Below are 20334 nucleotides of genomic sequence, written 5' to 3'. Positions count from 1 at the left end.
AAGAGAAGAAAGGAGAGCTGGTGCTGATTTGCTGTGTTTCTGGGATAGGGACAGAAATTAGGGTTAAGGCTGTTCTACTGATAGCATTTCTGCAGACCTTTTGGTTTGTCTGGGGCCAGGGGTGGGCAGGATGACAATATCATTGTGTAGACCTACAGGTCAGAAGGTGAAGGAACTCCCAGGAGCACTTGCGGAAAATCAGAAGCTATTTCTGTTTGAAATGGAAGATTCTATTCATCTATAGCATTGCACTGGTACCTGAGAGCTGGAACATGGTCCTGACTTACTTATTTCCATGAAAATAAATAATTTATTTGGTGAATGAAATGGAGGGGAAAAGTCAACGTAAATTATTCTAATCAAACTTAATTCTAAAAAAACCCAACTTTTGCCAAATACGGATTGTTCATAATGAAGCTAAAGGAATTTTTAATAAACTATCTGGTTTATCTTTATGCCATTTCCTTAAATTTTTCATATCTTTTCACAGGCCTTCATAAATTTAAGGCAATGACACAGTGAAAATATTAGAAAGCCTGCTTGTATGTCTTATGCAGCTGGGCTTTTATTAAAATGTCAGATGTTACTCCAGGAGATCAGACTGCTTGTTTCTCCTTTTTAGTTTTGTTCTGTAATATTTCAAAGGGGGGAAAATGACCCACTGACCAGAATTTTCATAAAAATAATTACCTTGATTTTATTCATTCACCTCTCAGTAATTTTGATAATTTCCTCTATTACATATATGCTGCAGATGTTGAACTTGAATATAAATAGTTTTAATTTTTTTCTAAGAAATGTTGTGATCTCTTTCTGCAATAGGTCAAGAAAAGTTTTAAAAATGTGGCAGTTTATGGATCAGTCTGATATTGAAACCATGCGAAGTCTGAAAGATGCTATGGCACAACATGAGTCATCCTCAGAATACAGGAAAGTGGTGAACCGGGCACTCAATATTCCAGGCTGTAAAGTCGTTCCGTTCTGTGGTGTATTTTTAAAAGAGCTTTGTGAAGTTTTGGATGGAGCATCAAGCCTCATCAGGCTCTGTCCACGATATAACTCCCAGGATGAAACATTAGAGGTAAATGAGATCATATTCTAAGAGGTTATGTTCATAGCCATCCAGTGCTTTATTTTATGTTATTTTATTTTATGTTATTTATTATTTTCTACAAAGGCATCATCTAATTAAAGTTTTCTAAACCAGCCTGTTACCGGACTGTTCAATTACATGGACCTCAATTTAATTCCTATATTTACTGTAGCAATTTAGATTTGGTTATTTATAACTAGTTCAGTATCAGAGTACTGAGAAATTAGCACTAGTGCCAAAAGATCATGCTATGGATAGAGTAAATATGTAAATCTTTAAAGGTTGAACTATTTTCTGTTAAATGCTCTGACCTTCCTCTTAACTCATTGGCAATGGGAAGGTTTTCAATGCCTTAAAAAACAGAATTCAGAAGCTCAATTAATCAAGCTGGTCCTCTGTGAAAAGAAGCAATTCTTTTGAGGTTTATAATTTTGGTTTTAAAACAAGAATGTCCCAATTACAGGAAAATATTAAGACCGAAGATTCTAAAAAGTTTTCAGAAGTTATAATTTATGTTACTTGATTTATGCAGTCATTTGGTTTGTTTAGGATTGGAAGTAGGTCCGAAATCCCATTAGAAGGTAACAGGAAATATAGGCTAAATATTCTTAATTCTTGTAAAAATGTGTCCAGTAAGAAGTAGATGATACAATATTCTATTTAATGCTATACTAATCTTTTAGATATCTCTAGTTTGTTTCAGATTATAGTGGACAAGATAATTTCTTGGAACGAGTGGGCCAGGATGGTTTAAATAATCCAGAAAAAGAATCAACAGCAAACAGTATCTTTCAAACCATTCGGAGCTGCAATCGCAGTTTGGAATCTGAAGAGGGTGAAGATAATTTTAGTGAAGGGAGTGATTCAAGAAAAAACTCTTTGAAGGACAAAAACCGGTACCAGTAGGTCTCATTTTATTGTCTATCATCACCTGTATATTTAATGGTTTTAATCTTTACATTTCCTTTTATGAAGGCTTGCTTTTAGAAATAAGGGCAACTTTAACATCTTCCTTTGTATTTGTCCTCTTTCAATTCAGAACTTTTCTCCCCTGCAGTTATGCTGAATATCTGATAGTCAAATGCTTGGAAACTCTCTGTATAGTTATATTTTCCCCCATGATGTAATTACTTCCTCTCGTGATAAGGGTAAATCCTTTTCATCTTACACATAGGGCTTTAAAAATCCACAGTTACGATTACAATTTTGATCTGAGGTGACAGGAATAGTACCAGGACATATCTGTTATCAGAGCTCAGAACATTATATTCTGCATACTTGGGCAGCGTTCTCCCCCTTCAAAATAAAGGTTATTTATTATCCTTCAAAAGTCCTCTTCTTTTAAGGACATGTTTGTTTGAGGTTTTTAAATTATGTCCAGAAAACATCCGTAAGTCAGTACATGTTTTGAATTTTCAGGTTGCTGTAGTCCTGCTATTTTGCATAGAAGTTTACTTAATTGTGTCCCATTAAAAAAGCCCAGTGTTCAGTAATCTCAGATTTTTCACTTGGAAGACCTAGTATATTGTGTACTATTCACTAACAAGAAATACAGTAAATGCAGAGTTTAAGACATCATTGGTCTTTTAGGATGTTGCTTTGCAATGAAGTTGCAGCCCATATAGACATAGGTGAGTCAGCTTTAAACTTAACTAAGCGTGTTAGAGTAACTTCACATTAACTGTACTGTTCACAGGTGAAACACTGTATGATAACAGGAGGGCTTGCATTAAAGAGCATGCATAGGTCACTGCTTGAGTTTTTGTTGATAATGTGTATCAGAAATATCCATATATTCAGAAGTATTCAACATATTCCAGCTACATACACATAAAATCTAATAAGTGATTGCCTGAGAAGGAACTACCATCATCCTGTTTTAAATGCATTTATTTCATTAACATGCAATTCTAAATTTCATTTCAAATAAATAATCGTTATTTCCTGAAGGAATGGTTTCTAATAGAATTATTCACATCTGGCTTTAGTTGCTTCTGGGAAGTGGAGCAGTAGATTAAGCCAAGAAATACAGACCTACTTCTCTGTCCATTTATGTTGTTTCTTGACTTCAAATATTTTCTTCCAACAGTTATATTTTTGTTAATTTATATGCTTTAAAATCAGCTTGCAACTCACAGTTCAAATGGAGAATAAGATAGGGAAATCAACACTTCATGTGAGTGAAAAAAAGCAGAATTTAAATATGAAAGAACAGTATGGAGAAAATGAAGTCCCCTTGTTTATGAAATCAGTTCTTGGTAAATTAGTTATTTATACTTTATATTTAATTATAATAGAAATATACTTTATTATATTCAAATATAATAATACTGATTTAAATATAAATAACAAATATAAAATATAATTTCAATATCAATATGATATTTAAATATAATACAATCATAGAGTGGTTTGGGTTGGAAGGGATCTTAAGGATGATCTAGTTCCAACTGCCCTGCCGTGGGCAGGGACACCTTCTACTAGACCAGTTTGCTCAAAACCTCATCCAATAAAATCTAGTAAGTTACACTCTAAATAAAATGGGGGTTAAATGCAAAAAAAAAAAAAAAAAAACAAACCACAAACAAGCAAACAAAACCAAACAACACTGAAATAATTTTTTAAAATTAAATTAGCAAAACTGCAGATAGGTAAAGTTATGTTTCCTTATTCAGGCTACTGACTACTCAGTTATTAGTATCTGTAGTTCTGGAGCAGTAAGTAGTGATTTGAACAGGATAAGCACTTGTAGAAAAATGCTTCTGAAAATATTAATTTAGCCCAAGTACCTCATAGTTTGGAAATCCCTTATTCATCTGCCATCACTTTCCTGAGCATTCAGAGAGCTGGATGAAACACAGGAGCAAATTGCTGCAGAGGCAGAAGGGCTATGTTCTGTTGCCCCTGTTGTATGGAGGCTGCAATGTTTGGTTTATTTTTAACACTATGAACAACTAAAGACTGCTAAGGAAGAATTTCAGGTCTCTTTCTTGTGAAACCTGTTATATTTGCCTACAGTATTATAAAATCCAATGATTTGATATATACTACCTGATAGCTGTAGTATTGTGGTCATAAAGGCAGAAAATTACACTGTATAACATATCTCATTACTTTAAAATTGCAAGGAAGATTTTAAATTAATTTGCCCTTTACTAATTTAGGTTAATATTGTGAAACATGAACCCAGCAAAGCCAGTAGGTTAGTTTGATTTGGAGAAAATGAAAAGCATCTACTAAAATCAGTGGATAGTGGGTATAATTACTTTCCTAGTTGTGTTAGCAAATAAGCTGTCACTCTGTAATCAGTGAATCACCCTGAATTTTGGTACATACCAGATAAATACCAAACTTTAATCTTTATTGGTACTCCACCTTGACAATTCTCAAATAAATAAAGGTAGGCAGGAAAAGAAAAAAAAAAATTCAAGTTTGAAAGAGTTTTTATAGACTTGTTAGTCAAATCATAGAATCATAGAATGTCTGGGCTGGAAGGGACCTCCAAAGGCCAGCTAGTCCGACCACCCTGCCATAAGCAGGGACATCTCCAACTAGATCAAGCTACTCAGAGCTTCATCCAGCCTGATCTTTAATGTCTCCAGGGATGGGGCCTCCACCACCAAATGACCTATTAAGATACTCTAATGCATCAGTTTATTAGCATCATCTCTTCACTTTTAAGCTTTCCTAAATACAATAAAATAGTAATTTTAAAATAATAGGTGAAACCTCATTTTTTCCTTTTTGTATCCCATGCTGTTTTCCCCTCTAAAACTGTTTTAATGTTTCCTTTATCCTTTCTTTTCATTTCCTTTCATCTTAGTGCAGCACATGTAACAAAAGCTTCTGATTCAAACCAAATTCTGTAAGTGTGTTTTCAGTAATGGGTAACTGTCCCCTCTGGCAGCTGGTGTCAGAGGTTATGTTTCTGTATAGGATTGTGTGTGTGTGTGCTTGGCTTACCTGCTTTCTGTACATTTTAATCTGCAACATGCCAGTCCTATCAAATGTGAAATAAGGCATAAACAAAGCTCAGCCCTATCTGTGTCCAACATACTGGACTCCTCCAGCCATGCACATCTAGTCTTAGAACACATTTTCTAGCATTTTTGCAGATATTTGATTCTTTTAAGGGGGTGAGGGAGGGAGAGATGCTTTAGTTTAATTTGAAAGTCTTGATCTTTTATGATACAGGTAAATATTTTAATGTACATGTGTCTGGTAAGACAGTTTATACCAGCTCAGTTACAATTCATGAACTTCATTTTTGAGAAAATATCTTAAGGATATAGAGCTACAGTTAAGCCTGATACAGTTATTCTGTCTTTATCAGTCCCTTCACCACAAGCAATAAATCCTCAGTCTGTTGGCCACTTTTTGCTAAATTTGGCAGAGGTAGGCATCTCACTGCTTAATAAATTCATAGAGGAACCATTAGAACTGATATATTGAATAAGGGAAAAATTCGAAGAATATGCAGAGGAAGCTGGTTTGGATTTTATTGGCCGGATATCCTTAGAAAAACGTGCTTCATTAGTTCTGCTGTACACAGAACAGTTTGCTCTTTTTTACGTTCATTTAAGCAGTGTCAAAATGTTGAACATTTGTGCATTCATAAATGTTAGAAGGTTCTGCAGGGAAAAAAAAAATATTTAAACTGCCTTATTGATTAGTTCAGTGTTGTTGCTCTGTATCTGCTGTATCTGATTATGGGAAAATATTTCAAAAATATTTGTTACTGTACAGAAGTTTCATGTTAATATTTTGTTGAAGTGAAACTAAATTTTCTGATGGGAGGTACCTGATAAAATTATTGCAGCATTCTTATGAGGAAAGTATGTATTGTAACAACTATTTTACAAGTGTTAATCTGAGAATTATATAGTGTGAATCAATATAAATCAATAACAGAACAGGGTTTAGAAGTCCTGTCTTCAATCCACTAGCAGTTTCTGCATAGGGTACTTGATATTTCAGCTGAAGCAATCTTATGCTGGGGATTTAGAAAGTGGAATCACTTGTCTTTAAGATCCAAGCAAACTTTTTTATTGTTAAAGTTTGGAAACTTCTAAGAAAATATAATTATACTGTTACAGAAGTTATATTAATTGCAGCAGCATCTATTAAATAATTTAAAATTACAATAACATAAATTGTAATACTGTAAAAACTACAGATGTTTCTGTAATTCCAATTATATTGTGACAATAGTACTCTTCTTATTTGAACTACAGCAGAAAAAAATTTCATCGATCATAGCATAAATCAGCACATGTATCACTAAATATAAGTCTCTCATCTTTGTCCACATACAGATTTATAATAGGAGATCTTTCAGATTCTGAAAGTGATATATTTGAGCAGTTGAAGGAGTGGGACACAAAATCAACAGAAGAGCAACAAAAGGCTTTCTGCCATGGTATAGAACTCATTCCCTGGTACGTGTTATCTATCAGGGCTGATGTCCATCAGTTCATGCAACAAGGGGCAACTGTCATTCATTATGAGCAGGAGACACATCTCTCAGCACGCTGTTTCCTTCAACTTCAGCCTGACAACAGTACTTTGACTTGGACAAAACCCACAACAGCTTGCCCTGCAAATGCTAAGGCAAAACTGAGTGTGCTGGGTAATACTGCTGAGCCTGGGAAATACCAGTTTCTTGGTAACACTGGACTGATGGAAGGTTTTTTGGACTTGTTTTCAGCCAAGGCTGTATATATGGGACACTCTGGCATTGATATGCACACTGTGTGTGTTCAAAATAAACTTTGTAATATGTCCCTTGAAGAAAATGGTATAACACTACTTTATGGACTTCAGACTACTGATAATAAGTTGCTGCACTTTGTCGCTCCAAAATATACTGCCAGAATGCTGTATGATGGATTGCTGGAATTGACTAAAGCTGTAAGAAAAATGAGGAGATTCCCTGATCAAAGACTACAGTGGCTACGGAAACAGTATGTCAGCCTTTACCAGGTAAAAGATGCTGTGATTTTGTATAAGAAAAGTTCAAAGATGTTAACGTAGTGTGATTAGTTTCTATTATAGGTAAGCTAAGATTAAAGATGAGCACCAAATCTCCAACTTTGTAACACAGCTTAAGTCAATAAGATCCAATTCTCCACATGATATCCTGTCAAACCTTGCATGTTTTTTCAAAACACATCTTTTTCTATTATGAAGCTCTTCGTACATTTCAAGTTTTGAAGTAACATATTTTATTAAAGAAAAAGCAATGACTGTACTTGAAAAGGGTGCTGAAACACTGAGTGATGAGAGTTAAGGCCAAAAAAACCTCACAAAATAGCAAACAAAAGAGCCCTTTGGTATTCATGCAGGAATTAAAAGTTGCCCCCCTCTTGATGTTTTGTATTTCATTGGTTCCTTAGAGATGTCTATATTATTGCTTTAGACAATGTGTCTGCTCTTATTTTCCATGTTTTGCTAACGCTGAGAATTTTTGTAGGAGGATGGAAGATTTGAAGGTCCGACCTTGGCTCAGGCTGTTGAGCTGTTTGGAGGCAGACGATGGAGCGCAAGAAACACAAACACAGGAACTCTCACCAAAAGCAGTGAGAAACCTAGTGTACAGAGAAACAACACTCTGGGAATAAACACAGCTAAGAAAAAGAAGAAAGTACTCATGAGGGTAGAATATTTTTTTATTAATGTATTTTGTTGATTATCTGGCTGATTTGTTTCCTCCCTGCAGTTACTGTGTAGCTAACTGTATTCTGAACTGGAGGAAAGAAATTAGGTGTCAATTTTAAAACTGTTTATTGCAGTTTCACATTTTGGGCTTACTATTTTCCAATAGTTTGGGTTTCTTTTCTCATACTTGAAGCATTCTCAGGACATGTGGGCACTGGGGCTAGCAGAAGAGGACACAATCTTGTTGAGACCTTTAGGTGCTACCTCAGTATAAAGGTAAAATATTGGTAATAATAGAAATATTAATATGCAAAGTGCTGTTTTGAGGCTGGTGTCAGTTTATTTGCTGCTTTTTGGTTTTGTGTTCCCAAAACCATGACTATACTTATTCTACCTCAGTTAGCACACAGTTTTGTCCTATTTGGGTGACAGGAATACTGGGCTTCATCTGGCAGTCTCCTCTCTTTTCCTGGATTCAACCACTTTCAGCAATAGCCAGGAGAGAGGAAAGTGTAAGGACCAGCAACTCTATGCTATCCACATGTTCTAGGGGACTGGTATGTTGGTCAGATGACAAGATTCATCATCTTTAGGGCTCCTGTGCACCTGTGGAATAATGAAAAACCAGCTGAACTACTTTAGAGAGGTGCAATCATTGTTGTCTTCTGTGTGAGGTCAAACTGAGGTAACACCTAACGGTCCCAGGCTTCACTATGTATCCTGTTTAAGTTGTTTCTTTTCTACTGGTATTTGCCTTACAGGAGTCTGTTTCATAAGGAATAGCTGATTTATCTCATGTTTTTGTTACAGATTGCACTGATAAAGAATGAGGATAGAGTATAGTGTTTTGGGGATGTTTATTATGGTGCTCATTCTTTCTAGGGTGAAAGTGGAGAGGCCACTGATGATGAAATGGTGACTCGGAAGGCAAAAAGCTGTAAGGAATATCGTAATAGAAGTGGTTCAGATCCTCAAGATATTGATGAACAAGAAGAACCAGGTAGATAAATTGCTTCAGTACTTCGTAGTCCCTCAGTGTTTTGCTCAAAGTCCTTTTATATGGACATTTTTTATGATGTTAAAAAACATTTATAATATAAAACTACTTCTGTAGTTGAAATGTCAAACTGGTTTTTTCTCTGTAGATCAAAATATTATTATTAATGCTTCTCCATCTAACAACCTGCCATCAAGAAGAGCTCACTCTCTGACAGCATCTGGATCTCCTAATTTAGGAGCTACATCTTCACCAACAAGACCAGTCTCTTCTCCTGTAATGCCTTCAAACAAGAGCCAGTCTAGGTGAGGATAAAATCAATGCTTTGATTTAAAAAGAAAAAAGTTACTGTTACTTACTTTGATTTTTGTGCCAAACTGACAAAATCTCACAAAAACAATGCCAGAAATGTCATTAGCCTTTTGATAGGCATCTGAAACATATTGTAGAACAACATAAGATATTTAAGCTGAAATACCATGAAACTGAGGATGGCTTTGTAGCAAGTCCCTGAGCAGCATGCTTTAGTTTGTCTGTTACAGAACCAGATTGGAATGCTGTTCCAAAACTGCACAGATATGGGGTTTAACTCTTTCTACAGCTCTTCTCCAAAACTTAGTTACAGATGTCTTCTGTATAAGGAAAATCACCACAGATACGTGAACTGGAGTTCTGAGGTTTCTCAGCACAAGTAATTTCTACCTGGGGGAGTATTAACTTTTGCTGACATTCCTGGTGATGATTGTGGTACTGTGTCAGAGAATCAGAGGAACAGATCTGAAATCTTTCTCTTACAGGCCTCTCCTCCTTGAGCATTCATCCTGCTTCTGTCACTTAGGCAGTGCAAAATGTTATGCTCTGGTTGTGCAGTGACATAGTGCACTATTGTATTAATTAACTAATTGTAATAGTTATGGGGGTGGTGGTAGCAGTTGTAATGATAATATAACCACACTAATATGCTGGGGATGTGGATGGTACTTTAAGACATACAAGAAGACAGTCTCAACAGAGGCCTTCCAGTACCTTCTAACAGAATGAGTATTGAGGTATGAATCTTGGGGTTCCAGGAGAGCAGTGGTAAACAATGGAGGAGATTACTGCTGCTGGTAGAACAGTGTTTCTTAAGAGGTATGTCTTGTGTAATGGTTTATGTTGTGTATTTCTTAGGATTTTTTTACACTTAAAATGGCTGGATTTGGCAATAGGTATGAGTAGTAGAGCAACCTATGGGCATCTGTGGTTGGCTGCTTCTCCTTTTAACACTGCTTTCTGAGACTCTTACTGTGTTCTTTATTCTTTGTTCTTCACTGTTATTCACAACTGTGGGTCAAACATGCCAGACTAGGATTTATCTCTGTAAGAGATTTCTTTTTTTAAGGATTGGAACAGATTTCTTTTTACATTGAACTGGAGAAATACAGCTTTACTACCTCTGTAAAATACTCCTCTGTTTTGCAAATCTGCTTTTTGCTTTTATGCCAAAATAATTGCTATTCTCTAAATGAGATTAAAAGGCTCAACAGAGAACTCATGTTCCCAGGGGGACAGCTAGTGTTCCTTTAAATCCTCTCAGTCATGGGTTTCTGTACAGATCCCTGCACAGCTTAGCAATGTGGACCTCCCTGAGTTATGACAGGTTTTCCCTGGCAAAGTTGTTTGGAAAATCCACAACATTGCTTGGTAGAGCTCTCCTCAACTTGATATAACCCTTCTTGCTAGAATTTCCTCAGGATACAGCTGTATGGCTGTTTCTTGTTTCCTCAAAAGGGAATTACTTGTTTTGTCCATTACCTTGACCTAGTTTTCATGAGCCATTAAGAAACTCGGAGCACTGGAGGGAGTTTTATTCTTGGTATTTACCGTTTGGAGCCTTGATACGTTTGAATTGTGTTTGCCAGTGTTCATAGAATTGCAGAATGGTTTGGGTAGGAAGGGACCTTTAAAGGTTGTCTAGTCCAATCTCCCTGCAGTGAGCAGAGACCTCTTCAACTAGATCGGGTTGCTCATATCCTTATCCAACATGATCTTGAAAGTTTCAAGGGATGGGACATCTACCACCTCTCTGGGCAACCTTTGCCAATGCTTCAACATGCTTATTGTAGAAAATCTCTTCCTTATATCTAGTCTAAAAAGAGGTAAATACCTTAAAATCTTTTAAAGCCATCACCCCTTGTCTTGTTGCATCAGGCCCTGCTAAAAACGTTGTCCCCTTCTTTCTTATAGGCCTTCTTTAAGTACTGAAAGACTGCAATAAGGTGTCCCCGATGCCTTCTCTTCTCCAGGCTGAACAACCCCAAATCTCTCAGCCTGTCTTCATAGGCGAGGTGCCCCAGTCCTCTGATCATGTTGGTTGCTCTTCTTGGGATGTGCTCCAACAGCTTCATGTCCTTCTTGTGCTGAGGACTCCGGAGCTGGACACTACTCCAGGTGTCAGAGCAGGGTGGAGCAGCAGAATCATGTCCCTCTCAACCTGCTGGCCACGCTTCTTTTGGTGCAGCCCAGTGTTGGATTGGCCTTCTGGGCTGCAAGTGCACACTGTCGGCTCATGTCCAGCTTTTCATCCAGCAGCATGCCCGAGTCCTTCTGCACAGGGCTGCTCTCAATCCCATTGTCCCCCATCCTGTATTGATAGTGGAGATTGCCCCAACCCAGGTGCAGGGCCTTGCCCTTGGCCTTATTGAACCTCATGAGGTTCACATGGGATCACTTCTCAAGCTTGTTCAGGTCCCTCAGGATGCCCTCCTGTCCCTCTGGCAAGTCAGCTGCACCACTCCTCTTGGTGTCATCTGCAGATTTGCTGAGGACGCACTTGATTCACTGTCTATGGCACTGATGAAGATGCTGAACAACACTGCTCCCAGTATGGACCTCTGAGAGACAACACTTGTCACTGATCTCCATCTGGCCATTGAGCCATTGACCACTACCCTCTTGATGTGACCATCCAACCAATTCCTTATCCACTGAACTGCCCAGCCATCAAATCCATATCTCTCCAGTTTAGAGAGAAGGATGTTATAGGGGACTGAGTCAAAAGCTGTATGGAAGTCCAGGTAGCCTTTCTCTTGTCCACTGATGTAGTCGCTCTACCACAGAAGGCCACTGCATTTGTCAGGCAAGGACTTGCCCTTGGTGAAGCCATGCTGGCTGTCTTGAATAACCTCCCTGTCTTCCATGTGTGTTAGCATAGCTTCTAGGAGGATCTGTTCTGTGATCATTTTGGTAGCCCTCCTCTGGACTTGCATAGACTGTTCTTTTGTTCTGTTCCCAGGCACAGAGATGAGCCTGACAGCTTGGTAGTTCCCAAGACCTTCCTTTCTATTCTTTTTTAAAAATGGGTGCAGTATTTCCCACCTGACTACCATGACATTTCAAATATCATGGAGAGTGCCTTGGCAACTACTTCAACTAATTCTCTCACGATTCTGGGATGCATTTTATCAGGTCTCATAGACTTATGTACGTTCAATGCTGGAGGAGCAGTGGTCTACAAGCTGTATACCTGTAGACTGTGAGCAGTGCAGTGTTTTTCCTGGAATCTGCTGCCCTTAGCAGTGCACAAGCAAAGTAACCCACAGAGGGAACCCACAGAGACTGAACACAGACATCTTCTGTTTCTTTTTGCTTGATTTTTGCTGTTAATTCTGCAGACCCATAAAAATCATGTTATATATATAGCTATATTCAACCAGTATTGTCAGTTGCATCATATATTGAGATAAAATGAATCTAGCATCCTGGAATCACTTAAGTTGGAAAAAAACCTTCAAGATTATCTGGTCCAACCATTACCCTAACTCTACCAAGTCCACTGCTAAGCCATGTCCCTAAGCACCATATCTAAACAACTTTTACACACCTCCAGGGACCTCCATTCAACTGCCTCCCTGAGCAGCCTGTTCCAGTGCTTTACAACTCTTTCAGTGAAGAAATATTTCTTAATATCCAACCAAAACCTCCCCCAGTGCACCTTGAGGCCATTTCCTTTGGCCTATTGCTTGTTACTTGGGAGAAGAGACTGGTGCCCAGCTCTACACAACCTCCTTTCAAGTAGTTGCAGAGAGCAATAAGGTCTCCCATCAGTCTCCTTTTCTTCTGACTAAATAAGCCTCAGTTCCCTCAGCTGCTCTCCATAAGACTTGTGCTCTAGTCTCTTCACCAGCTTAGTTGCCCTTCTCTGAACCTGCTCCAGCACCTCAATGTCCTTCTTGTAGTGAGAGGCATGAAACTTGAAAAGTACCGCAGAGTATCCATTTTCCAAAATAACACAACACTGGGATGACCTGGATAATGAAATAACCTAGGAAATACAGGATCCACTGGGACTGGTCGTACGCACAGATTAGAGCCAACAGAGTTCTTTAAGTAAGGTTAGCATCTGGATTGATCTGGACTCAAACACTGACAAGGCTTCATAGCTGGAAGAGGTGTTGGACAGAAGCTGGTTGTGCACATTGGGTGAGTGCATGGTCCCTCTGTAGAATCCAGAGCTCAGGAGACCAGAGTGCTGTGGGTCCCATTGGGTTGTGCAGAAGCCTTTGCAGCACAGAAAGCTGAGCTGGCAAAAAATGATTGTCGGCTGCACTGTAGCAGCTAGGAGTAGGGAGAGCAACTAGAACTCTTTGTTCTTTTTCTCTTTACCTTGCCATATAATGTATGCATTGAGTTTATCTGACCAGTAAATTAGATCAGTATCTCCACCAAGTGAGAAGTGCTAAATAAAATAAAACAAAATCTCCTAAAGTAAAAAAAAAAAAAAAAAAATCCAAATACAATGATAGCAATTTAAAAAGAGGAGGACCTGGCTGTCTTTGTTGTACATTTTAAATACTAGTAATTCTTACATGTAGAGAATGAAAAACAAGTTCATATTGAGAATAAATCCTTGTATAATCTAGATGTTCAGATTATTTCCAAACACATGTAGCCTGCAGCTGTCTTCTGTGACAGAAGACAGATGTACATCCAGCAAATTCCCAAGTTCTTTGGAAATATAATGCCGTTTGTAAGGTGAAGTAAGCAGGGGAAAGGACAGTAATGCCACTGAGAAACAGGTAACAGGATATGAAAAATTAGAGATGGGGGAGTTTGCCAAAAAAGAGTAAACTACTCTTCTTATTAGCTGTATACAGGTTTAGTCCAGACCCTTACTAATTACAGGTTTGGTGGTAGTGGGGTTTTCTTGATGGTTTTGGCTTTTTTATAACAACCTGTATTTATTACCCATGGAACTATTGTGGAAGATACTCTTTAGCCATCAGATCCAATGAAATGCTGTGCATTATCATCTGCTGCTGGTCTTCCGTTTGGTACTCTACAGTTCCAGTCTGCTCTCTGGAGTCAGGAGACTTTCCTCGTCATGGTTTATTTTTCTTGTCTGATAAAAATGTTAGGGATTATTTTAGCCAAAAAGTTACATGCAGTATGTCAGTACTTGCCACAGTAATGTCAAACAAATTGAACGTTATCAGCTAAAGTAGATGGTATTTTTAAAATACTTTTAAATCACATTCTGTTTGCAATTACATGCATCCATCCAAGGCCAGGAGTGAACTGAGGAATCCAATCTAGAAAATCTATGTAAAAAGTTACCTGCTTACACTAGGTGACTGCAAATGTCTTTAGAAACACTGGACAGCAAGCTGGTCCTGTTTTTCTATCACAGATGCTAGAACTATTTGTACTGAACCTGATGACAGAATGCATAGATTAATGGATTTGTAGGTTTGAATGTTGCAGAGCAATAAAGTCTGACACGTGGCCACTTAGTCTGGCATTATGAAACAAGTACTGTAACTTTGGAGGTGAGTTATGATTTAAACTAGACAATTCTTGGTGTTTGTACTGGCTGATTAGATCACCCCCTTTTCAGGATGCTGGTGCTGGCAGATGCCATTCCTGCAGTGTGTGTTCATTAATTTAGGCTCTGGAAGAGGCTCAAGTGCTCAGCCCATCATTGCAAATTTGTACATGAAGTTCGCTTAAGGACTTGTTCATGCTGCTCACGGAATAGTTCAAGTTGGGGTCCAACTACACTTAGTAGTGTAAATCCTGTAGTAGCCTAAAGGTTTTGGGACTGGTTCTGCTTAAAAAAATTTGTTCAGCTGCACAATTTAAGTTAACAATTGCAGTTATAATGGAACTGTCTGGGCTTGCTATTTCTTAAGTCAACTAAGACAGTTAGCACTAAACAGCTAGTTGTTTCTGTGATCATTTTCTGCCTTTGCTCTCAAGAAATTTCAGTCTGCTTTCCTTCCTTCAGCCCACAAAGCTGAAAGGAGAAACTCTTTAGAACCTCATTTCTAGAAGGAAATGGCCTCCAGAGGTTATTGTCCAAACCTGAAATAAGAAGAGGACTGTAGCTTGACCTGTCTTTGAAGTATCTAATGATAACCCTTGACTGTTCTTAGGAAGTAGCTGGGAACCCATAGGCTGGGAAACGGTGAGGGTTGAGTGCCAGAAAGAGGAACGCTTATGCTTCTTAAAATCTGAATCTTAAAAATGCTCCCAGATATAAGAAACCCCAGATGCATGATGAAAATGTTTGTTTTTCTTGCCTGTCCAGTCAGAATATTCATATTTTGGCATGGAATTCCTGAAAGGTCTGCCCTATCAGTTTCTTTTTCCCTTAGCAAATCTTCAAATAGCTTCCACTACAAGCATACTGGCATTGTTTTCTATAAAGGGAAAGTGAGAATGTCATGCCATCTGCATCAGGTCCTTTTGCACATGGAGCGTTTTAAACAGCATTCATATATGTTATTACTTCTGGCAAAGTCTGCAGTTGTCTTGGGAGAGAAGAATAGCTGCTATAAAATAAAAAGATGCAAACTGTTGCTATGGATATTATAAGATCCTGCTTTATTTGCTTCTTCCAGGTATTGGTAATAAATGCATTAAGGAGAACACAAACTGTTAATGAAGTTATGTGTAATATTCAATAAGTAGAAGTTTAACGTAACAAACTACAGCAGTCTCTTTCTGCTTTAGCACATGGAGCAGCAGTAGCTGGCATGGCCGTGTTAAAGGAGGAATGAAGGGGTTTCAGAACTTCATGGTGTCTGATAGTAACATGACTTTTGTGGAATTTGTAGAGCTCTTCAAATCTTTCAGGTAAAATAATTTTTATTCTGTACTGATCTCATTCATCCAAGTTTATAGAAGAGCAAAAATTGAACTTTCTGACTCTCTTTGCAGCGTCCGTAGCCGCAAGGATTTGAAAGACCTGTTTGATGTCTATGCTGTGCCTTGCAACCGATCTGGTTTAGAGCCTGCTCCGCTTTACACTAATTTGAAGATTGATGAAAATAGCAGTGGATTCCAGCCTGATTTAGGTTTGTTAAAAAGGAAAATACAGCTGTTAGACTGCCGAATAACCGCATTTATTTGCCTTAAGAAAAAGTGTCTCTGTCAGTCTCATACAGAACTATAAATCGTAGCTTTAAGTAGAGAATTGCTGCTGTACCTCCACTAACATCTAGTTAGCAGGATGTTAGACAGAGTCTTTGTTCAGAAACAAAGGGGAGGAAAGGTATTCCTGCTTTATGTTAGCCATATGTCCTTGTAACCAGTATAGCAGAGGCATAGAATTTACTGCAGAGTGGCTGGGCCCAACAGAGAGATACGTATCTGGTTGCAGGAGCTCTGGAAGAGCTAAACCCCTGAGCAAAGGTAGGGAGGAGAAATGAGGAGGCTGGGCTCACTGTCTCATTTGGTTGTTTTTTTCCTAGCTGGGCTCCTAACAGATCTGCTTTATGTGGAACAAGGGGGAAGGAAACCTCTGTCTCACTTTATATTCCCTAATGACCATAATTGAAGTCTGGAGCTTTGTCCACTTTTATAAAACCCAGTCTTTCTGCCAAGCAACCTGTAGGGAGGGTACAGTAGAGTTGGCATACGGGACTGGAAGAAGATAAGCAGCAGTCACAGAGGAAGAGTATGAGGTTGTCCACAGTGAAGGGAAGGCTCTGAGGCTGTGCATGGTGCTGAGAGGAAGCAGAGGGCTCCTGGGTATCAGTGTGTAAGAGGGTGTGAATACATGTTAAAGGTTCCAGGATTTTGTTTATAGTAATTGAACACTTAAAAGTCTGCTCCCACTGTTCTCATACATGCTTAATACTCTTTCTACTACTGGCGAATAGAACCAAGATGGTTTTCTAATTTACTGTGTCAGTGCTAAAATATTCAGTCAAATATTCATGTGTACTATATATAAAATTATATTCAATACAGTGTATATATAATATGCATAATTATATCGCTTATATTTATATTTCCTTTTTTTTTTTAAGATTTATTGACTAGGAATGTTTCAGACCTTGGTTTGTTCATTAAGAGCAGGCAGCAACTATCAGACAATCAGAGGCAAATATCTGATGCTATTGCTGCTGCCAGTATTGTAACCAATGGTACTGGAGTTGAAAGCACGTCTCTGGGAATATTCGGAGTGGGAATCCAGCAGCTAAATGACTTCCTAGTGAACTGCCAAGGAGAACACTGCACCTATGATGAAATCCTCAGTATTATCCAGGTCTGTAATACAAACATCTTGGAATTCCTTTTACTTGAACTCTCGTTACTTCTATTTTCCCTGCTAAATTTCTCCATCTTCTAGTCAGAATAGCATATCTGTGTGGACATCTCTCTTCACAACGATGTTGTTACTGCAGTTTATTTGAATTTAAAATTTAATTCTGTTTTGATTGTGGGCCTTAAAACTGTGCAGATGCTCATAAAAAGGAAAAAAAAAAAGATCATGCAAATAAACAGTTTTATTTGCAATGTGTGATTTATCCAGAAGGGAATGACACCACTTGGAAAAAGTTTTCATGACAGTGCATTGTTTTCTCGTTGTCTGTGACCACCTTTGCTGGAGCTTAACCCTAATTTGGAACTTAAAAACCACCATTTCGACATATTTTTATTTTGTTGTAAAGAATTTTCCAGAGCAAACATGGACAATGTTTGATTATGGACAATGGCTGAAAGGATTAAAAAGTATGTTGAAAATTTTTAATTCCTCTAAACATGCATGATTAATATACTGCAAATTAAGCCCCCACTTAGCAGTTAACAAAGGCTAAAAACTGTATATCACAACTATCAACATGTAATATAAAATTGCAAAGCTTAAAAGACAGAAATTCTGAAGAAACATCAAGTTAGCATGCCATGAGTCTCTTTAATTCACAATGGTGGTGTCCTGTGCTAAAGCACGTGTCAAGGGTTAGGGTCTGGGTCAGTCACTAGACAAAAGACAGAGGAACAGAGTAAGTTCTGTCTTAACTCAAACCAGGACAGTACAATAGATAGGAGAAGGATGCCTGATTATAAATCCTTTTTAATTTCAGCTGACTCTGAACAGGAGGTCGAATTAGATGACCTCCCAGCATCCTTTCCAGCTTGAATGATTTTGTGATTTACAATTAGGAGATTAGTATGCTTGTTAAGTGATTTGTAAAGCAAGCATGAGCGTAGTGCAGGCACCTAATTACCTTATCCACAAAAAGAGTGGTTTTGCATGTTCACTGGTTAGTTTGATGAGCAGATTACATGATGAAAATATGAAAAAGACATATTTCTAATAACTGTTTTTAGATATCTCTTATATTTCTTCCTCTTCATAGAAATTTGAACCCAGTGTGAATATGTGCCAGCAGGGGCTGCTATCTTTTGAAGGATTTGCAAGGTAATTATTTATGTGTAATTATATATAAGTGTGTATATATATATAAAATTATTTAAAAAGATGACACCAGTATGTTGATACTTATATGACAGTCACAAAATACTCAGCACAACATAAAATTTCTTCACATTTTCTCACCTCTAGATTTTTGATGGATAAAGACAACTTTGCCTCTAAAAATGATGAGTCACAAGAGAATGCTGAGGACTTTCAGTTTCCACTGTCATATTACTACATAGAATCTTCACATAATACTTACCTTACTGGCCATCAGCTTAAAGGGGAATCCTCAGTAGAGCTCTACAGCCAGGTATGCAGGATTGGATTGTTGTGCAGTTTTCAGCCTGAACTTTGTTTGTTTAACTGGCAAGTTGCAGAAACATGACCTTTTTGCTTTGAAAATCTAAATGTCCTAAACCCCTGCTTGCAAAACGTTGAAAAACATGATGTGTGGGAAAGCTGCCTGTAAGCACAGTTGTGCTCAAATGCCTTTTCTTAGGGGAAAAAAAAAAGGGTTTAGTTTGAGATTCATAGCATTTAGACACCAGTCGGTCTGACCCAACCTGCTAAAATTAGACTTTCCCACAGGAAAGACTGATCTAATACTTTAGTTCATTGAGATGTCAAAAACGCTACTCAAATATTGTACATTGCACTGCAAAGACAAATTTCAAATAGAACAATAACCTCTAAAAACATTACTTCTAGGAATTATCTACATTTTTTTAGACTTTATGCCTGATTGATGTTGAACAGGAATAGAACGATTTTTCCCTAGGGCTTATGGTTCTCTGTGTCTGTATATATGTGTATATTTATCTGCTTACCAAATGCTAGAGAAAGCATCAAACTTTCTGTGAGTAGTGTTTTCATTACTCTGAAAGTTAATGACTCACCATTTAGGACTTACCTAGTGTCCCATGTGCTGCTTCACCTGGAGTTTTAAGACAGAGGGGTGAGGCTGTGTTAGAAAAGCCGCATAACATGATTGCATTGAATAATGCAGTTGCAAAGGAGGTTCCTGAAGTAGCACTGCATATGTGAGTATTCTGTTGGTAAATAGATTGGAAGTGACTGAGCTCAGCTGGCTCCAAAATTTACATGATGCAGAAAAGCTTCTTCCTGTCCCTCAAGCAGTTGTCACCAGAAGAGAAGGGGCACTTTGTTCTGGCTCTTACAGAAGTGGTGGTGTGCCAGCTATGAACACAACTGTCTGAAATGTAATTATTCAGGTTTTGAATGCAAGAATTAATTTTTTCTTTGTTCATGAATGTTTTTGCAGGAAATGGTTTTGACTGTTGAGATCTTTGTTTTCGGGAAAGTATGTAATTGTAGTACAGATAACCCTTTCAATGATAGGCATGCTGAATATTGATAGCAATAATAAGTTGGGCTACCAACGGTCAGGTTAGCTTATCTTTCCCTCCATCCTTCCTCTGTGCTTTCTTCAGAGTTTTTTGTATCAAGTGGGGCTTTCTAAAATAAATAAATAATAAATGGATGGATGGATGGATGGATGGTTGGCTACCTGGCTGTAAATTAGCTTAAAGATGGCTTGGCATATTTCCATTTGAACGATCCTCATGGAAGTTGTTCCTGAGACATTATTTTCAGACTTTCTTCCAGCAAACTGCAGATGCTATGCCCTTAAGCTTTCATGGTCGCAACCTGGTGCAAATTGCCATGTTGCTTTATAGCAGCTTTTGCAGGTAGAAATATGGAAATGTTTCTCTCCCTCACAACATTAAGCTGTATATGTAAGAACCACTTTCTGCAAACAGATTCCACGTGTCCTGTAAGATACCACGGATTTCCAAGCTTTATGGTACTTCTCCTAAGAACAAAAATGCTTTTCTAGTTTTCCCACTCTCTCTCAACCTAGACAGTACAATTAGC

General features: G+C 38.0%; 1 protein-coding gene across 1 annotated transcript in view; it reads left to right on the top strand.

The window, feature by feature from the left end:
- Positions 1-20334, top strand: part of PLCE1 (phospholipase C, epsilon 1) — a gene marked incomplete at both ends in the record, with an annotated part of 46477 nt that overhangs the window by 15242 nt on the left and 10901 nt on the right. The window contains 11 exons of the mRNA XM_008946925.1: positions 823-1081; positions 1787-1995; positions 6409-7075; positions 7566-7748; positions 8633-8750; positions 8896-9028; positions 15741-15863; positions 15948-16084; positions 17042-17280; positions 18377-18438; positions 18583-18748. Coding sequence (XP_008945173.1) covers positions 823-1081; positions 1787-1995; positions 6409-7075; positions 7566-7748; positions 8633-8750; positions 8896-9028; positions 15741-15863; positions 15948-16084; positions 17042-17280; positions 18377-18438; positions 18583-18748 — 2296 coding nt within the window. The remainder of the gene's footprint in view (positions 1-822; positions 1082-1786; positions 1996-6408; positions 7076-7565; positions 7749-8632; positions 8751-8895; positions 9029-15740; positions 15864-15947; positions 16085-17041; positions 17281-18376; positions 18439-18582; positions 18749-20334) is intronic.

The sequence above is a fragment of the Merops nubicus genome, unplaced genomic scaffold, assembly GCF_000691845.1.
Source record: "Merops nubicus isolate BGI_N331 unplaced genomic scaffold, ASM69184v1 scaffold19929, whole genome shotgun sequence".
Taxonomy (NCBI): Eukaryota; Metazoa; Chordata; class Aves; order Coraciiformes; family Meropidae; genus Merops; species Merops nubicus.
Note: the sequence above shows the minus strand (reverse complement) of the source record. Positions and strands in the feature narration are given on the sequence as shown.